The sequence below is a fragment of the Macaca fascicularis genome, chromosome 14 (genome assembly GCF_037993035.2).
Source record: "Macaca fascicularis isolate 582-1 chromosome 14, T2T-MFA8v1.1".
NCBI lineage: Eukaryota > Metazoa > Chordata > Mammalia > Primates > Cercopithecidae > Macaca > Macaca fascicularis.
Window position 1 is genome coordinate 37,889,004 of NC_088388.1, and position 18,292 is coordinate 37,907,295.

An 18,292-nucleotide genomic window follows, 5' to 3' on the forward strand; every position below is an offset into this window, starting at 1 on the left:
TTGGAGTCTTTAGGGAAATTCTTACAGCAATGAGTCTTAGCAATTATTAGGTCAAATCCCTTTGAGATTACAGGAAAGTGCACATAAACAGAAAGCTGCCTGCGGAATTTGGGTGTGGGCTTGGTGGGAGATTCCTCTGATACCCAGTGTTGTACCCCCAAGAGAGTGCTTCTCAAAGTGTGACTTCGGATTGTCTGCATTCGAATTGCTTGTGGTATTTATTAAAATTCTAATTCCTGGACCCTGCCCCACCCCTACTAAATCACAATTTCAGGAGGAAGGACCTTCATTTTAACACTCACTCAGGTGATTTTTATGCTCCGAGGAGGTCCAGGGACTCCGAGTTAAGTACGGTACTGCTGTCTTGTTCTTTATTCTAAATTTTAAGGTCTGCACAAATTGGTTGAACTAATGAGAATAAAATTTAGCCTTAAAGCAGAAACACAGGTAGACGGTTGACAGAGTTCATCAAACGGATAATTGAAAATGTCCTCTGGACCCTAGCCATATAAGTTCTCTCCATGGGTCTTGGCTACAGGCAAATGAGAACCCGAAAGACTATTTGCTCTTTTGCTGCGGGCAGTGGTGGGGGTGGAGGGCGGGGGAGGATTAACTGAGCCAGTTCTGCCCCCACCCTCGAATCCCCTACCCCCACTCTGGTTAAAGCAGAAGATTTTTTATTTATCTTTGCTGCCCTGGTTCGTTATTAAAAGGGTTAGCTTATATGTGTGTTTGCTGGGGCTGGAAGTGAAAACATCTGCAAAAGCATGCAATGCCCTGGAACGGAACTCTTCTAATAAAAGATGTATCATTTTAAATGCGCTGAATTTTGATTCTGGTAATTCGTGCACTAGAGTGTCTATTTCGAGGCAGCGGAGGTATCATATGACAGCGCACGTCAAGGCACCGTGGAGCCCTCTCGTGGACTCCCACCCACTTTCCCATTCACCGCGGAGAGGGCTGCTCTCGCTGCCGCTCCCCCCGGCGAGCTAGCATGAAATCTTCCTGCCTCTGCCGAGATCAAATGGAGCTTCTAGCTGATGGGGTGCGAGTATTACCTCCGCCATGCAATTTCCACTATCAATAATTTAACTTCTTTGCTGCAGAACAGAAGGAGTACATACCGGGCACTAAAGACTCGCGCCCCCTCCCCCCTTTAAGCAAAGAGAACGTGAAAAAATAATAGAGTCTGGGAGTTTTGGGGCCGAAGTCTTTCCCAGAGCAGCTGCCTTGATGGTTACTTTGACAAGTAGTGTCTGAAAAGGTGGGTTTGTTTTCTTTCTTTCTCTTTCCGTTTTTCTGTTTGGTCTGCTAGAAAGCGTGTGGCTTTAGCGAGGTCTGTCATTGCCTGGGCTTCCTGGCTGGAACAAGTAACTTGGTGTAACGTTATCTGGGGGCGTTCATCAATAAAAAATGCTGTTGTTATCTTGATTGAATTCCTATTAGGCAAACTCTAGAGAGGTCAGTGCGCGAACTCTGTTTAAGCCGGCGTGTTTAAGGCAGCGGAGTAAACCAATAGCCCCCATGCTCTGTGCGATTTCATTGTGTGCTCGCGTTCGCAAGCTCCGTAGTGCGGGAAGGTGCGGGAAGGTGTGTCTGTGGCCCGGGAAAAGCACGCCCATTCCCAGAGAACTTAGGTGCTGGGATGGGGAGGAAGGGGAGAGTTGAAAGCTAGGGGAGCAAGACCTCAGGGCGTGCGATCCTCACTCGCTCCCTCACGCCCCAGCGCGCACAGCCGGGGTTTCTGCAGAGGGCGCGGGACGCGGGGTTCCCCGGGGCTGGGGCTGGGGCTGGAACACCCCTCGAAGCTGCGGGCGTCCTGCCCAAGGCGCCCCGGGAGGGCGCAGGACTCGCAGGATGATGTCGCGGGGACCTGGGGGAGGACGTGAGGACAGGCCCTGGGGGAGCGGGGAGTCCCAGGCGCCCCTCGGTCCCCCGGGCGAGAAAAAGGCGCGGCGTTCCCTTTAAGCAGCCGCCCCGAACGGGTATCGGTAGCGCGGGCGAGCGGGGGGAGGGGGGCGGGGGGGTGGCGCCGTTTGACCAATCGAAGCTCAACCGAAGAGCTAAATAATGTCTGACCCGGGCGCAAGGCGCAGCCTGGAGCTCCGGGTCCCAGCCGCTGCCGCCGCCGCGCCCGGGCGCACCCGCCGGCTCGCTGTCCCGCGCACCCCGTAGCGCCTCGGGCTCCCGGGCCGGACGGAGGAACCGGCCCGGTGCGCCTCCCATCTCCTGCTCGGGGGGCTTTAATGAGACACTTGAATGCAGCTGCCACCGCTGCTGTGGGGCCGGCGGGGAGCAGCACCGCGACGAGGACCCGGGCTGGGCGCTGGAGCCAGAATCGGAACCACGATGTGACTCCGCCGCCGGGGACCCGTGAGCTTTGTGTGGACCCCGAGGTAGGCAAGCGCCGGGCATGGGGCTTGGTACGGGAGCTGCCGGTCCGCAGGAGAAAGTTGACTGGGGGACCCCCCAAAGTTGTGGGACGAGGCCAGTCTCCTTCTTTCCTCCCCGCCGGTAGAAGGGAGGATTTGGAGTTGCTCCTGGGGAGTTTTCTCCCCCATCCCACAACCCAGAAGGTCACCCGGCACTACCAGGGAAAAAGGGACCCGGGGAAGGCACGAAGTAGAGGACAGAAGGCCTGGAGGAGACCCAGAGCTGCGTGATGGGAGCCAAGACGGCGACCCGGGGATCCCTCGCAGTCCTCCCCCACCCCAGGAGGAGTCGAGAGAGACTTAGGGGGCCAGAGCTGTCGGGGGCCCTGACTGAGGGAAGGGTGCTGAGGCTAGGCTAGGAATCCTTCCAGGGGTTGGGTGGTCCCCGCGCCGACCTGTGGGGGGAGTGGGAGGGAAGCTTGCGCCTTGAGTCCGCGTGGTCCCCGGGACTGCACACGGCTACCTGCTTCCCAGGAGTTGAGACTGAAGTGGATTTACAAGTCCGAAGCCAATGTAGCTTAGAAAACTTGGGAGGCGGAATTACTACCGCTCGGAACTGAAAGGGTCTGCGAGACTCCCGGGCGGGCTACCCAGCCTGCGCCCCTCTTCTGAAGCGCCCTCCAAGGAAGTTAGAGTTTTGACTTTCGGGGACTAGGTGGGATATAGGTGGGGGATTCCTTACTCGGGTTAGTCTCTGGGGATGCAGAGCCGGGAAGAATGGGTGAGAGTGAGTTGCGCCTGGAAAGAAATAGCTGAGGATTGGGGGCTCTGTGCCCGACGGGCAAGAAGAAGGGGAGATTACAGACTAGGGGCAGCCCTAAGGAAGAAGCCTTGGGGCTGCGAGGGTGAACTGGAGGATGCAGTGTTTTTGTGTTGGGGGTGGAGCAGGGATGAGGGACCGAGGTGGAGGGGAGGCAAGGAGGAGGAGGGGACCCGGAGAAGGAAGCTAGGGAAGGTAGAGGGTGCCCTCTGCCGGCCATGCTGCCAAGAGCAGCTCCTGGGGGCGGGAGGCTGGGGGTGGGGAAGTGGTAAGGGAAGGTTTTGCGGGATCCCTTAGAGAGCTGGTAGGAGGGACTTGTTGAATGGTGCTGCTGACTCCAGCTCGGTAGGGCATGCGACTCGTCGTCGGTGGATTTTGACTCCTTGTTCTTGTTTGGCTTCTATGCAAGTTTTCCTCGCGCTGGAGGAGCTCTGATAAGCCTCGATTGGTGGTGTGTTAGGGCTTCTTGGATCTTATTTTAGGGCCCTCTAGGTATCTTACACTTACTCCTCAATGTCAGTAGCAACCAAAGAACGTTTTCCAACAAGCACGCAGGAATGTTCTTGGCCAGAAGCGAAGAAAATCATATTTCTGAGTGTTTATTAATCCTCCTAGTACAGTTATCTTTTAAAGCAAAGTAGTATGCAATTGGGAACGTTGATTTTCTAACTGCATATAAAAGGCGATATGCTATTAAATGAGACCCCTCCCTACTGGCTCAATATCCTGAAAAATCTCTCTCTCCCCTTTATTATTATCGAAAAATCTATTTTTATATGAGTTTGTTGTAAGGTCAAAAGCCATTTCGGTCTTACAATTTGATATGTCTTTACATTTTAATTTATTGAGCCATAATTACAGATTTAATTTGTCTGAACGTGTGTGCCTTCAATGCTTACCTCATGCAACATAATTTTTAGGTTGGAGATTTCTGATGTTATGACATGTAGCGATTCAAGACATTACACATAAGAGGTAACATAGCATGTTGAAATTACACCACAAAGTTTTGACCCTGGGAACAGCACCTTTTAAAAACCATCACTAAACCCCTGTTCGTGTTTTCTGATTTTTGCAAATGCCTTGCTTGAGACTTTTTATTTTTTTATTTTTGTTTTTTGGTAAATTTACCTCTGGGTGAGCAGGAGAGGTAAGAGAAAGGAAAGAGACACTTGTTGAAATGTAACCATAACCTTTACTGGAATTTAAAACATGTTGGTCACCATTACTGGAATTCCAGCGCCATAAAGTCGTTGTCTTTTTTTTCTTCTACTTCATTTTGTAAAATGTGATAAATGTTGGTAAATATAGACCAGTAGTAAGTATTATGACACGAAAAGCATTATGTATGTGGAACTATTTTAAGTTATTACAGAACATTTTCTATTTATAAATGATATAAGCAGAAAGAAATGATTTCCAGATAAACAAGGCTTACGTACATGTTTTGAAGCATTAGAACATTGCAGACACACTTAGACATCACATTTTTTAAAGCAAAATAACAGTAATTTTTCACATACCTTTGGAGCCTTTCATAGCCCATTCAGAGCTGAGTTAGTAGCTGGAAGTTTCGTGTATTTTAAGGTGATATTTTAAAGCCATTTAAGATGTATAGTAGGTCAACATTGGTGTATCCAGAAAATGAAGCATTTAGGAAATCTGTTTCAGAGTGTCTTTTCAATGTGTGTAACTTTTACTTGTAAATCAATGGAACCAAGAAAGTCGTCATTTGCCTAAAATGCAGTCATCACCTCAAATGATTCATTTATACTATGCGAGTTAATTGCCTTAATCTCATTAATGGCCAAGGAGGGAAGGGAGGTCCTGGGATATTTCTTGTTCATTTTGACTCACCAGGAGGGGAAAATCTTGTTAAAAAAAAAAATGCAAATTTCTAAAATCCTGGCTCAAAGTCCTTGGATTTCCTGTTTAAAGGGGGCACCGTGAGAATGTAAGCTATTCCCTTTTTCCTGGTATCTTTAAGAGTCCCAGCTTTTCAATAGTCAAAATGTAGGTGATTGATATCATTTCTTTCTCATATGAATAGCACTGGTTTGTAGTTTAGCACACACAGTGAGCTGGGCACGCCCACCTGATCGTATAGCAGAGAACTTGTTTACATTCTTTTTACATTCATCTTCTAAAACCTGGGGCGCTCTCCTCTCTCTCTCTCTCTCTCTCTCTCTCTCTCTCTCTCTCTGTGTGTGTGTGTGTGTGTGTGTGTGTGTGTGTGTGTGTGTGTAGAGGGAGAGAAAGAGAGAACTGTGAACTGTGAAATATAACACAGCCAGCAGCTTTGGGTCTCAATCGTAGACTTAATCTTAAGAAAATTGAAGAGGTACAGAATGGAAAGGTCATGTTCAAGTAGTTTATTAACATTTTGAGATGTAGGAAATTAATCCCAGAGTAGAGAAGAACAATTTCAGACTTCCTGAATAAAAATAGAGAGCATACAGAGTGGATGATAGCTAAACTCTGAATATCTTTTGAGAAGAAAGGCACTCCCATTTCAGGTGCCCATAATACGGATTTGATTTTAGTGATTAAAACATTGATTTTCAACTTGTATCTCCCTGCGTGGAAGAATTCAATTTGTGTGAGGGGGCTCGCCTATCCAACAAAAGTGAACATGTCCCTTTTATAGGGTAATTGCTAACTTGTCTCAACTTGTTTTCAAACAATTGTTATAGAGCACTCAGTTTCCACTAATTGCAAAATTGCTGCTTAATTGAAGGACTCTTAGCCATCTAGTGCAGCCATTCAGCCACTGGCAAGCTCTACGATCTCAAGCTGTGAATTGCATTTTAAAAGAGGAATCGAGGAGAGAATTCTGTGGAATTCTAGGTTTTAAGTGCTGGCTGCTGTTCAATGGAGGAAGAAATCATTTGAACGAGAATCGCATCAAGTTGTGTTGTGATAAATTTTCTTTATTAGGATGAATAACATGCACAGATGAGCTTCAAAAGTGAATGAGCAAACCACTGGTTACACTCTGCATCCATTTACTCTGTTTAGTATGGGGTAATGTTAAGCAATAAATGATGCTGGCAAATGAAATCCGTATGTTATTTGCATGTGTGATTTAAACCTAGGAAACATAGAGTGGCTTTGGTATTTGTAGGCTTAGTCATGTGTGTTCTAAAAGTCCTCTTAAACTTCTACTTAAGGCATAGAATTATTTAATCTTAAATAATTTTATACTGAAATGCATCACTGGATTTCCAGAATATTTACACTATAAAGACTTAGAAAGGTCATGGACCCAATTATTGACTATATGGAATCATTACTGATGGCAGATGCAAAATGGAGCTCACGAATGTACTGACATTGAAAACCTTTCGCAGGGGAGGTGGGGGAGTGGTAAATGTGTGTGTTCTTTAAGCGGAACAGGAAGGTATTCTCTTTTCTGTAGAAAAATTTGAGTATCTGGTCAGTAAGTGTGGATGCTTTCATTTAAATTAAGTATTTAAGTTCAAGTACAAGCTCTGGGGCACTTATCCTCTTGATGAGACAAATCTTACCAAAAATACTAGATGCTAAGAAGTGGCTCATTGCCCCGATGTCTCATTTATAGATTGATGTTTGAGGATGGGTTGCATTAGGTGAGTTAGGGGGCTGGGTGTGGGACAGGAGAACGATTGGAGGGAAGCAAAGTAAATTTACAAGCTTTAGTGACAGCCATAATAAAGTAAAAGTTTATTTCCAGAGAGCCTGGAGAGTAACAAATGTTATATAGTTTTCGCCAAAGGTTCACTTGAAAGAACTTTTCATTGGTTGTCATGATAGTAATGTCCTGACTTTGAAATCTCCCAGAACCTAGTAGCTCTTAAACATGCTTTCATCTTGGTTCCTTTGGTCTGATGGAAACTTTATGACGACCCTCTGTGTGTTTGACATGCCTCTGCATTTTTGGAGACAGGAGGTCAGGCAAGGGAGGATTTCTTAAATCTAAGACAATACAGTAAGGAAACATAAAATTATATGATAAAAAAATCACTGAACTTCAGATTGGCTTATTGAAATAAAACCTAGAAGGCAACCTGTGGTTTAATTACAACTAGCTTGTATAAAATTAAAATTTATAAAATGGGAATTCGAAGAAAATAAACGGGCAGTTCCAAGTAATTTAAGCAACTCACCAAAAATTGAAGTAATAGTGCCACCTAGAGAACAAAATCACCAGCTTTACCAGCCAAATGGCTTATTTCCATATGAACCATTTTTCCAACGCTACAGTTACTAGGATTTCCTTGTTACCATATTCAGATCTGGTGAGTGTGTATGGGGGTGGGGGGGTGCATGTGGAATTACAGATGAAATTTTAAAACAAGCAGATCCACAATTTGATATATGCACTGAATCCTTTTAATGTTGTAATGTAGCCAAATGTAGAATAGCATGCCAGGAATCAACGGCTAGCCTCCTTTTTAACATTTATTATTTTCAGGGATATGTACCGAAGCATTGAGTATAGAGGTTCTGATGTTATTTGTTTGCTATAGGCAATTCATTACACTTTCTGAGATACAATAACACCAAATAATTTGAGTAGAGAGACCTTTAAGAATGTTTTTGATTTATGATCTACTTTTAACTTTAATGATTTCAGAAGATGTGAGAATAAAATAAAGTCATATATAAGCAGGATTTCAAACACCAAACAAACAACAACAACAACAAAAAAAAAAAAAACAAGAAAAAGGAAGAGAATTATAAGGGTTGCCTTAACCTTAGAATAGATGAAGATATACATCTGAGCCAGCACCAAAAAAAAAAAAAAAAAAAAAAAAAAAAAAAAAAAAAAAAAAAAGTTATGGAACTAGGAACCAATAATTACAAATTGACTTAGGAAATATAGATGACAAAATCTGTATTTAGATCATTTTTGCATGCGCCCACAACGGCATCCAAAACAGTTCTGGTAGCAGGGGAGGCACTTTGATAAATGTTGCTGAATGCACTAATAGATTGATCAATGGCTGCTTCAGATTATCACTAGTGATGTAGACAGAAACTTCATAGAAAATGGCTTATTTGTCTTGCTGGAAGAAAGGCAAAAATTGGAGGAAAAGGTTTAATAATATTTTTCCCCAGTACCTATTATAAAAGTCATTTAGTTGGCTTAGTTCTACAATTTCTTATGTGTAATTTGATTTACTCATGAAATTGTGAATATATGAAATGTTAAAGTTGATTTAGACAGCAACTATAAACTTGTGGATTTTCTTTTAAATGTCTTCAAATTTTTAAATGCCAGTGGAGATGCCAGCTACTGTGCTTCAGGGAGTAGAATATAGTATATCTTAGATTTGTGCCAATTTCTTGTAAGCAGAGAAAAAATTGCATGATGACCAAAGAAAGTCATATTGTTTGTACTTTGTATCATTCGTGGAAGCAATCAGGTGTAGAAAACTTTCTTTTTCAGAAAAAAATTACTACAATAAAGGTGCATGTGTGTATGCACATATATCTAGAGGGAGAGAGAGAGAGAAGGAAACTTACTAAATAAAATTTTTGCCACATGGGATTTAGTCTAATCAGTCTTGGTTTTGGAGTTGCTATCATCAGTAGTTCCATTTTCTGATTCTTTCTTTCTGCCTTCATGTGCCTTTGAAAACTGAAACTATGCCCAAATTAAAACAAGTTTTTCTGTCTTTTCACATGTTCACTTATTTCTTGAATGTGTTTTTAAACACAGACAAACTTCTTTTACATCATGTAGAATCTGAAGGTCGAGAAATTTGCAGTCATTTTGCTGGAGAGAGATGCTTGGCAGAGTCCCAGGCCACATTCCTAGGCCAAACTCTCGAAGGTATTCTCTCTTATGCAACATTGGGAAAATACATCCAGCACCGACATGTTGGCTGATAATGTGTCTGAAGGCACAGACGATATGCTTATCATATGAAACATAAAGCCAGCAGATATTGCAGACATTCTGTTGAATGATAGAATTTAGATCATTTACATTTACTTAAATGTAAAATACGATGATTAAGTCCAAAAAAATCAATTTAGAAGAGAATAGAGAGTTGGGGGCACAGTTTTAGGGGATGACTTACCAGCAGATTGTAAAAAGGAAACCTGAATGTTTTAAATTAACTGCAAATTCAGTATAAGCCAGTGGTGTGACAAGAGGCTGTTATCATAGCTACTGAAATTTTGGGCTGCACCACTAGAAATATAATACTGAAATGCAGAAGCTAATAATTCTTCACTTTTTAAATAGACTGTATCTAGAATGTTATCATCAGTTCAAGGAAATGAAATAAGTTGCTTTAGGTACATCATCGATAAATTAGTGTACATCCAAATCACTGTGACCAGGATGCTAGAGAATTTGAAAGCATTGCATGTGAGCAATGGTTGAGGGGACTTGGAATGGATGACTTAGGGACAAGAAAACTTTGGCTGGAATGGCAAGTGGTTTTTGAATGTTGAGTTGAGAAGAATTCTGAAACTGTGAAGGATTAGTAAGAAATAACATTCAGATTGCTAATGCATACTGTGGCTTGGAGATTAGAGCGTCGGCATGTGTGATGTATTTTTGACATCCTTATTTTGAGGAAGAGCTTCAAAGATTTGACGAACTGTCATAGGTATAATTTGTGTTGCTTCAGAGAGCAGTTCTAGAACCAATGACGTAAATTTAGATACTCTACGTGGTAGTTAGAAGAACTTTCCATTAATTTAAGCAAATATTGAATGCCCACTGCCTACAGAGCACTCTATTAGAGGAATATATAAAAAAGAAAAAAGAGATGTGGTGTGGTGGCTCATGCCTGTAATCCCAGCACTCTGGGAGGCTGAGGTGGGAGGATCACTTGAGCCTAGGAGATCATTACCAGTCTGGGCAACATAGCAAGACCCCATCTCTACAAAAGCCAAAAAAATTATCCAAGCTTGGTGACAGGCACTTATGGTCCTAGCTACTTGGGAGGCTGAGGCAGTAGGATCGTTTGAGCCCAGGTGGTTGGGGCTGCAGTGAGTTGTGATTGTGCCACTGCTCTTCCGCCCAGGTGACAGAGTGAGACCCCGTTGGAGGGAAGGAAGGAAGAAAGGTAGGAAGGCTGAAACCGTTTTAGAAATGACACTAAAATGGGAGGTTGGAGTTAGGTATTTTCTGAAGTGCCTTTGTACTTGTTTTTTTCTAATGCATTGGCCATAAGTCTACTCCTTATTTATAGTTCATAAACAATCCTAATGAGAACAGTTATATATTTCTGCCTTTGAATCATCTACTTGATGTGTTTAGCATCATGAATCGAGTATCAGAAATCCCTCCCATTTCTTTGCGACATGCTGTATTTTCCTTTTCCTTATTTATATACAGATTCTCAAAATTGGTTATTTTTCCCTTGGGTTAGACAGAACAGAATGTCTGGAAAAAAAAGAGTTCTTACCAAATTCAGGTGCCCAAATTGCTTAAGAAATTAACTTTTGAGATTATATTTTTTTAGAGTTCAGTAGCTAAACTAAGAAAACTTCTCACCATTCACCTTCACTTTTTGGAAACCACAAAATCTTTGGATATTACAGTTTTCCAATGAGTTTCTCTTTTTAAATATAAACAAAAAGAAATTGACTCCTCCCCCAACTCCCTCAGGCCTTAGCATGGATAGAGTTACTTTTTTCTTTAATAATTTATTTATAACTTATTTTGCTCTTCTGTAGAACACTTGGATATTAAGCAACATGGACATGTCATAAAATGCAAGTTAGACCATAAGATGAGCAGCCCACTCCAAGTATGAATGAGTACTTATTCTTTGTGATCTCTCATACTGCTTTTAGGTATTAATAGCGTCAGTCAGCAAAGCAAACAGTTTAATATTTACGTCTCCTCTAGGATATCATATATTTTATAGTTTGTGTGTGTTCTTACGTGTATGTTTTCTTCTGTTTCAAAGTCTTTTTTCTTAAAGTAACAATGTTATATGTCGCAAATGCTTCTTTCATTAATTCATTTTTTAATTCACCATGCATTAATTGAGTGCCCAGTGAGTGCCAGGCACTGGGCTACTTGGATTTCTTTTCCCTGTATTGATCCATATATCTTCAGGTGCTCCTTGATACGGCTCTCCATTGACTCTCTCATATAAGGCTTTCATTACCTATTCACATACTCTCTCCCAAAGAAGACTGGTCCAAAAGTAAAATCTTGAGCAAATTCTCTGAGTTATTTCAGAACTTCTTGCCCCCAAACTGAATTTTTAATTATTGACTGGTAGCATTTTGGAATAACTTACCTCTCTTTTTTAAAGATTGAACTTCTTTATCCTCTCTGATTTTCAGGTGTCAGCTTGTGTTCAAATTGAGACAATAAAAATGCTTGTTAGATATTGTCTTAAAGCATTTTGCTGTCTGAGAATCTTTCATGAAGAACTCTTTTTAACAATGACTCTACAGCAGAAGCCACAGTAGAGGGACAACTTCTGAATCAAAGATGGTGTTTGAGTCTTTGATTTTATGATGAATTTTTTTTTTTTACATACAAAGATATGCATTGGTCTTTCAGTATTCAGGAATCTGTTCTTCACTTGACAGTATTTATAAATTGTGTGTTTCCCCCTAAAAACACTTAAATTGTGAGAACACTTCCATTTACTAGAACTTGGTTAATGATTACGCCAAATAAGGAAAAGAAGACAGAAAAATCAGTTTAGTGAATACTATTTTGCCTTTAAATTTAGTAATTTAGTAAGGTATCTCTTTGGGGTTTACTAGAAACCACTTCTTAATACAATAGGTCTCCTTTCATTGTGAAGTCAGGAGGTGATTTTGCTCAAATGTGTAGTATAGGAATCTGTATGTGGTGTTCAAGGATCATGTAAATATGCTGATATAATCGGAGCACAATTTGGCATTATTAACTCAGAAATATTTAAACTCTTGCTATACAACATGGAAGCAAACTTGTGCATAGTTTGTGTGTGTGTGTGTGTGTGTGTGGATCTCAAAAAAAAAAAAAATCACAGGATCAGGAAGTCAGAATAGGTCCCCTTTTCCTTCTAATCCAAACCTACAGCCATGTCCCTAGCCTTCTCTTTTACTCCCGAGCAGGACAGACAGGCAAATGACCATCCTGCTGCCCATTTCTGTGCATATTCACTTGCATTGAGAGTTGTATTCATCTGCTTCTTGAGAGTATTCGCAAATAGTAACCTGATAAAGTAGATACTTCTTTAAAAATGTGAATTTTTTTGCATTGTATAATATTTAGAAATAATCATGTATAAGTGGTTGAGTATTAATACAGGATGGCCTTATCTTAAGTATTTTATTAATCATTAAAATGTGGTATCATTAATACAATTTATTTTAAGTGCTTTTCCTAAAATACCAGATTATTTTTCTGATTTTCACATCTCTGACAATGACTTTCTTAAACATGGTAGCCAGGAACAGAAAACCTAACACTGCATGTTCTCACTCATAATTGGGAGCCAAACAGAGATAACACATGGACTCAGGGAGGGGAACCACACACACTGGGGCCTGGGATAGGGAGCAGGGGAAGGGAGAGAGTGCATCAGGACAAACAGACAAATAGCCAATGCATGTGAGCCTTAATACCTAGGTGATGGATTGACAGGTGCAGCAAACCACCATGGCACATATTTACGTATGTAACAAATTCTGCACATTCTGCACACATATCCCAGAACTTAAAGCAAAATAAAAAATAATAATAAAATAAAATAAACTTAGTAGCATCTATTATTCCAGAGCCTGTAATTGGTCTTCAGGCAGTCTCACATAAAAACCTAGGAGAACCCTCACTGTCACTGTTCCATGAGGTGTTAGGAAAACTTGCTCTAGTGCAGTGCCCCAGTAGGCATTGGTACTGAGACCAAAATTCAGTTGGTTTGTTGTTACTGCAATTCCTACGTGATTTCACTTGTCACGTAGACAGATTGCACACCTCAATAATAATCTTGTCCAAATGTGTGGCATTCCATAATGTTCAAAAAATGCATTCACATATCTCATTCCATTGGATCCTACAAATAACCCTATAAAAAAGATTGGGCAGACATTATTTCTATATAACAGAGGAGGAAACTGGAGCTTAGAGAAGCTAAATAGCAATCCAAAATGCACAGCTACAGAACCAGAGCAAGGATGATAGCCCAGTGACTTCACCTAACCTAGTCCCCTTACCACCACTCCAGCGGTCTATAACCACAACCTACAGTATTCAAGTAAGAAACCGTATCTTGCCCTTGATGCATTAATGCGAGACCTGGAGCAGGGACAGGCTGATATTGTCACCCTGGCCCAGTATCCACTTTTCTCTCCAGCAGAGACTAGTACCCTTCTGTGTGCCAAGGAATAAAGTGGTAATGGGAAGATTAAAAATGTTTATTCCAAGGAGTTTTTAAATTTTTAAATTTAATTTTTTTAAAAAACAAAAAACTCTTAGAAAGAGGGAAAAATGAATATATGACTTTTGATGTATTGTTCCTTAGTAACTCAGTTATACTTTTACTTAAACCTGAGAATCTTGCTAAGTGAATGATTAGAAATACTAGGTGGCTGGCAAGATGGCAAATAGGAACAGCTCCCGTCTGCAGCTCCCAGAGAGATCAAGGCATAAGGTGGATTTCTGCATTTCCAACTGAGGTACCTGGCTCATCTCATCGGGACTGGTTAGACAGTGGGTGCAGCCCACAGAGGGCGAGCCAAAGCAGAGTAGGGTGTCGCCTCACCCAGGAAGTGCAAGGGGTCGACTCCCTCCCCTAGCCAAGGGAAACCCTGAGGGACTGTGCCATGAGGGACTGTGCTACCCAGCCCAGATACTATGCATTTCCCTCAGTCTTCACAACCCGCAGACCAGGAGATTCCCTCAGGTGCCTACACCACCAGGGCCCTGGGTTTCAAGTAAAAAACTGGGCAGCTGTTTGGGCAGACACCCAGTTAGCTGCAGGAGTTTTTTCTCACACCCCAGTGGCACCTGAAATTCCAGTGAGACAGAACCATTCACTCCCCTGGAAAGGGGCTGAAGCCAGGGAGCCAAGTGATCTAGTTCAGCAGATCACATCCCCATGGAGCACAGCAAGGTAAAATCCACTGGTTCGAAATTCTCACCGCCAGCACAGCTGTCTGAAGTCAACCTGCGATGCTCCAGCTTGGTCGGGGGAGAGGCATCCACCATTACTGAGGCTTGAGTAGGCGGTTTTCCTCTCACAATGTAAACAAAGCCTCTGAGAAGTTTGAACTGGGTGGAGCCCACCACAGCTCAGCAGAGCCCCTGTAGCCAGATTACCTCTCTAGATTCTCCCTCTCTGGGCAGGGCATCTGGGAAAAAAAGTCAGCAGCCCCGGTCAGGGGCTTATAGATAAAACTCCCAGCTCCCTGGGACAGAGCTGTGGGTGCAGCTTCAGCAGACTTAAACGTTCTTGCCTGTTTGCTCTGAAGAGAGCAGTGGATCTCCCAGCACAGCACTCAAGCTCTGCAAAGGGACAGACTACCTCCTCAAGCAGGTCCCTGACCCCCGAGATTCCTGACTGGGAGACACCTCCCAGCAAGGGTCGATGGACACTTCATACAGGAGAGCTCCGGCTGGCATCTGGTGGGTGCCCCTCTGGGACAGAACTTCCAGAGGAAGGAACAGGCAGCAGTATTTGCTGTTCTGCAGCCTCTTCTGGTGATACCCAGGCAAACAGGGTCTGGAGTGGACCTCCAGCAAATTCCAGCAGACTAGCAGCAGAGGGGCCTGTTAGAAGGAAAACTAACAAACAGGAATAGCATCAACATCAACAAAAAGATGTCCACACAAAAACCCCATACAAAGGTCACCAACATCAAAGATCAAAAGTAGATAAATCCACAAGGATGAGGAAAATCCAGCACAAAAAGGCTGAAATTTCCAAAAACCAGAATGCCTCTTCTCCTCCAAGGGAGCAGAACTCCTTGCCAGCAAGGGAATAAAACTGGATGGAGAATGAGTTTGATGAATTGACAGAAGTAGGCTTCAGAAGGTGGGTTATAACAAACTCCTCCGGGCTAAAGGAGCATGATCTAACTCAATGCAAAGAAGCTAAGAACCTTGAAAAAAGGTTGGAGGAATTGTTAACTAGAATAACTAGTTCAGAGAAGAACATAAATGATAGAGCTGAAAAACACAGTACGAGAACTTGGTGAAGCATACACAAGCTTCAATAACCGAATCAATCAAGCAGACAAAAGGATATCAGAGATTGAAGATCAACTTAATGAAATAAAGCATGAAGAAAAGATTAGAGAAAAAAGAATGAAAAGGAATGAACAAGGCTCCAAGAAATGTGGGACTATGTGAAAAGACCAAAGCTACATTTGATTGGTGTACCTGAAAGTGATGGGGAGAATGGAACCAAGTTGGAAAACACTCCTCAGGATATTATCCAGGAGAACTTCCCCAACCTAGCAAGACAAGCCAACATTCAAACACCACAAAGATACCCCTTGAGAACAGCAACCCCAAGACCCGTAATTGTCATATTCACCAAGGTTGAAATGCAGGAAAAAATGTTAAGGGCAGTGAGAGAGAAAGGTCGGATTACCCACAAAGGGAAGCCCATCAGGCTAAGAGTGGATCTCTCAGCAGAAACCCTACAAGCCTACAAGCCAGAAGAGAGTGGGGGCCAATATTCAACATTCTTAAAGAAAAGAATTTTTTAATCCAGAATTTCATATCCAGCCAAACTAAGCTTCAGAAGTGAAGGAGAAATAAAATCCTTTGCAGACTAGAAAATGCTGATTTTGTCACCACCAGGCCTGCCTTACAAGAGCTCCTGAAGGAAGCACTAAATATGGAAAGGAAAACCAGTACCAGCCACTGCAGAAACATACCAAATTGTAAAGACCATGGACACTGTGAAGAAACTGCATCAACTAAGAGGCAATATAACCAGCTAGCATCATAATGACAGGATCAAATTCACACATAACAATATTAACCTTAAATATAAATGGGCTAAATGCTGCAATTAAAAGACACAGACTGGCAAATTGGATAAAGAGTCAAGACCCATCAGTGTGCTGTATTCAGGAGACCCATGTCACATGCAAAGACACACATAGGCTGAAAACAAAGGGATGGAGGAATATTTACCAAGCAAATGGAAAGAAAAAAAAAAAAAAGCAGGGGTTGCAATCCTAGTCTCTGATAAAACAGACTTTAAACCCACAAAGATCAAAAAACACAAAGAAGGGCATTATACAATGCAACAAGAAGAGCTAACTATCCTAAATATATATGCACCCAATATAGGAGCACCCAGATTCATAAAGCAAGTTCTTAGAGACTCACAAAGAGACCTAGACTCCCACACAATAATAGTAGGAGACTTTAACCCAACATCAATATTAGATCAACAAGACAGAAAATTAACGAGGATATTCAGGACTAGCTCTGGACCAAGTGGACCTAATAGACATCTACAGAACTCTCCACGCCATATCAACAGAATATACATTCTTCTCAGCACCACTTCACACTTATTCTAAAATTGACCACATAATTGGAAGTAAAACACTCCTCATCAAATGCAAAAGAATGGAAATAACAACACTCTCTCAGACCAAAGTGCAATCAAATTAGAACACGGGACTAAGAAACTAACTCAAAACCATACAACTACAGTGGAAACTGAAAAACCTGCCCCTGAATGACTACTGGATAAATAACGAAATTAAGGCAGAAATAAATATGTTCTTTGAAACCAATTAGAATAAAGATACAACATACCAGAATCTCTGAGACACAGCTAAAGCAGTGTTTAGAGGAAATTTATAGCACTAAATGCCCACAAGAGAAAGCAGGAAAGAGCTAAAATCGTCACCCTAACATCACAAAAGAACTAGAGAAGCAAGAGCAAATACTTCAAAAGCTAGCAGAAGACAAGAAATAACTAAGATCGGAGCAGAACTGAAGGAGAACTGAACAGAACAAAAAACCCTTCAAAAAAATCAATGAATCCAGGAGCTGGTTTTTTGAAAAGATTAACAAAATAGACCGCTAGCCAGACTAATAAGAAAAGAAAGAAGAATCAAATAGATGCAATAAAAAATGATAAAGAGGATATCACCACTGATCCCACAAAAATATAATCTACCATCAGAGAATACTATAAACACCTCTTTTCAAATAAACTAGAAAGTCTAGAAGAAATAGAGAAATTCCTGGACACATACACCCTCCCAAGACCAAACCAGGAAGAAGTTGAATCTCTGAGTAGACCAATAACAGGCTCTGAAATTGAGGCAGTAATTAACAGCCTACCAACCAAAAAAAGCCTAGGACCAGATGGATTCACAGCCAAATTCTACCAGAGGTACAAAGAGGAGCTAGTACCATTCCTTCTGAAACTATTCCTATCAATAGAAAAAGAGGGAATCCTCCCTAACTCATTTTATGAGGCCAGCATCATCCTGATACCAAAACCTGTCAGAGACACAACAAAAAAGGAAAATTTCAGGCCAATATCCCTGATGAACATTGATGCAAAAATCCTCAGTAAAATACTGCTAAACCAAATCCAGCAGCACATCAAAAAGCTTATCCACCATGATAAGTCGGCTTCATCCTTGGGATGCAAGGCTGGTTCAACATATGCAAATCAATAAACATAATCTATTTCATAAAGAGAGGCAATGACAAAAACCACATGATTATTTCAATAGATGCAGAAAAGGCCTTTGATAAAATTCAACACCCTTCATGCGAAAAACTCTCAATAAACTAGGTATTGATGGAACGTATCTCAAAATAATAAGAGCTATTTATGACAAACCCACAGCCAATATCATACTGAATGGGCAAAAACTGGAAGCATTCCTTTGAAAACAGGCACAAGACAAGGATGCCCTCTCTTACCACTCCCATTCAACATAGTATTGGAGGTTCTGGTCAGGGCAATCAGGCAAAAGAAAGAAACAAAGTGTATTCAAATAGGGAGAGAGGAAGTCAAATTGTATCTGTTTTCAGATGACATGATTGTATATTTAGAAAACCCCATCATCTCAGACCAAAATCTCCTTAAGCTAATAAGCAACTTCAGCAAAGTCTCAGGATACAAAACCAATGTGCGAAAATCACAAGCATTCCGAT

General features: G+C 41.8%; 1 protein-coding gene across 6 annotated transcripts in view; it reads left to right on the forward strand.

Annotated features, from left to right (window-relative positions):
- Positions 1 to 18,292, forward strand: part of BDNF (brain derived neurotrophic factor) — a 69,570-nt gene that overhangs the window by 19,361 nt on the left and 31,917 nt on the right. The window contains exon 1 of one of the 6 annotated variants that reach the window (XM_065528364.2): positions 944 to 1,264. The exons of 4 other annotated variants lie outside the window; for them this stretch is intronic. Coding sequence is in view for 1 of the 2 variants with exons in the window: in XM_005578346.5 (XP_005578403.1) it covers positions 2,247 to 2,396 (150 nt within the window). In the remaining variant the exon portion in view is untranslated. Of the gene's footprint in view, positions 1 to 943; positions 1,265 to 2,092; positions 2,397 to 18,292 lie in introns of those variants that run through there. One more of the 6 variants, XM_005578346.5, reaches the window with a different exon arrangement.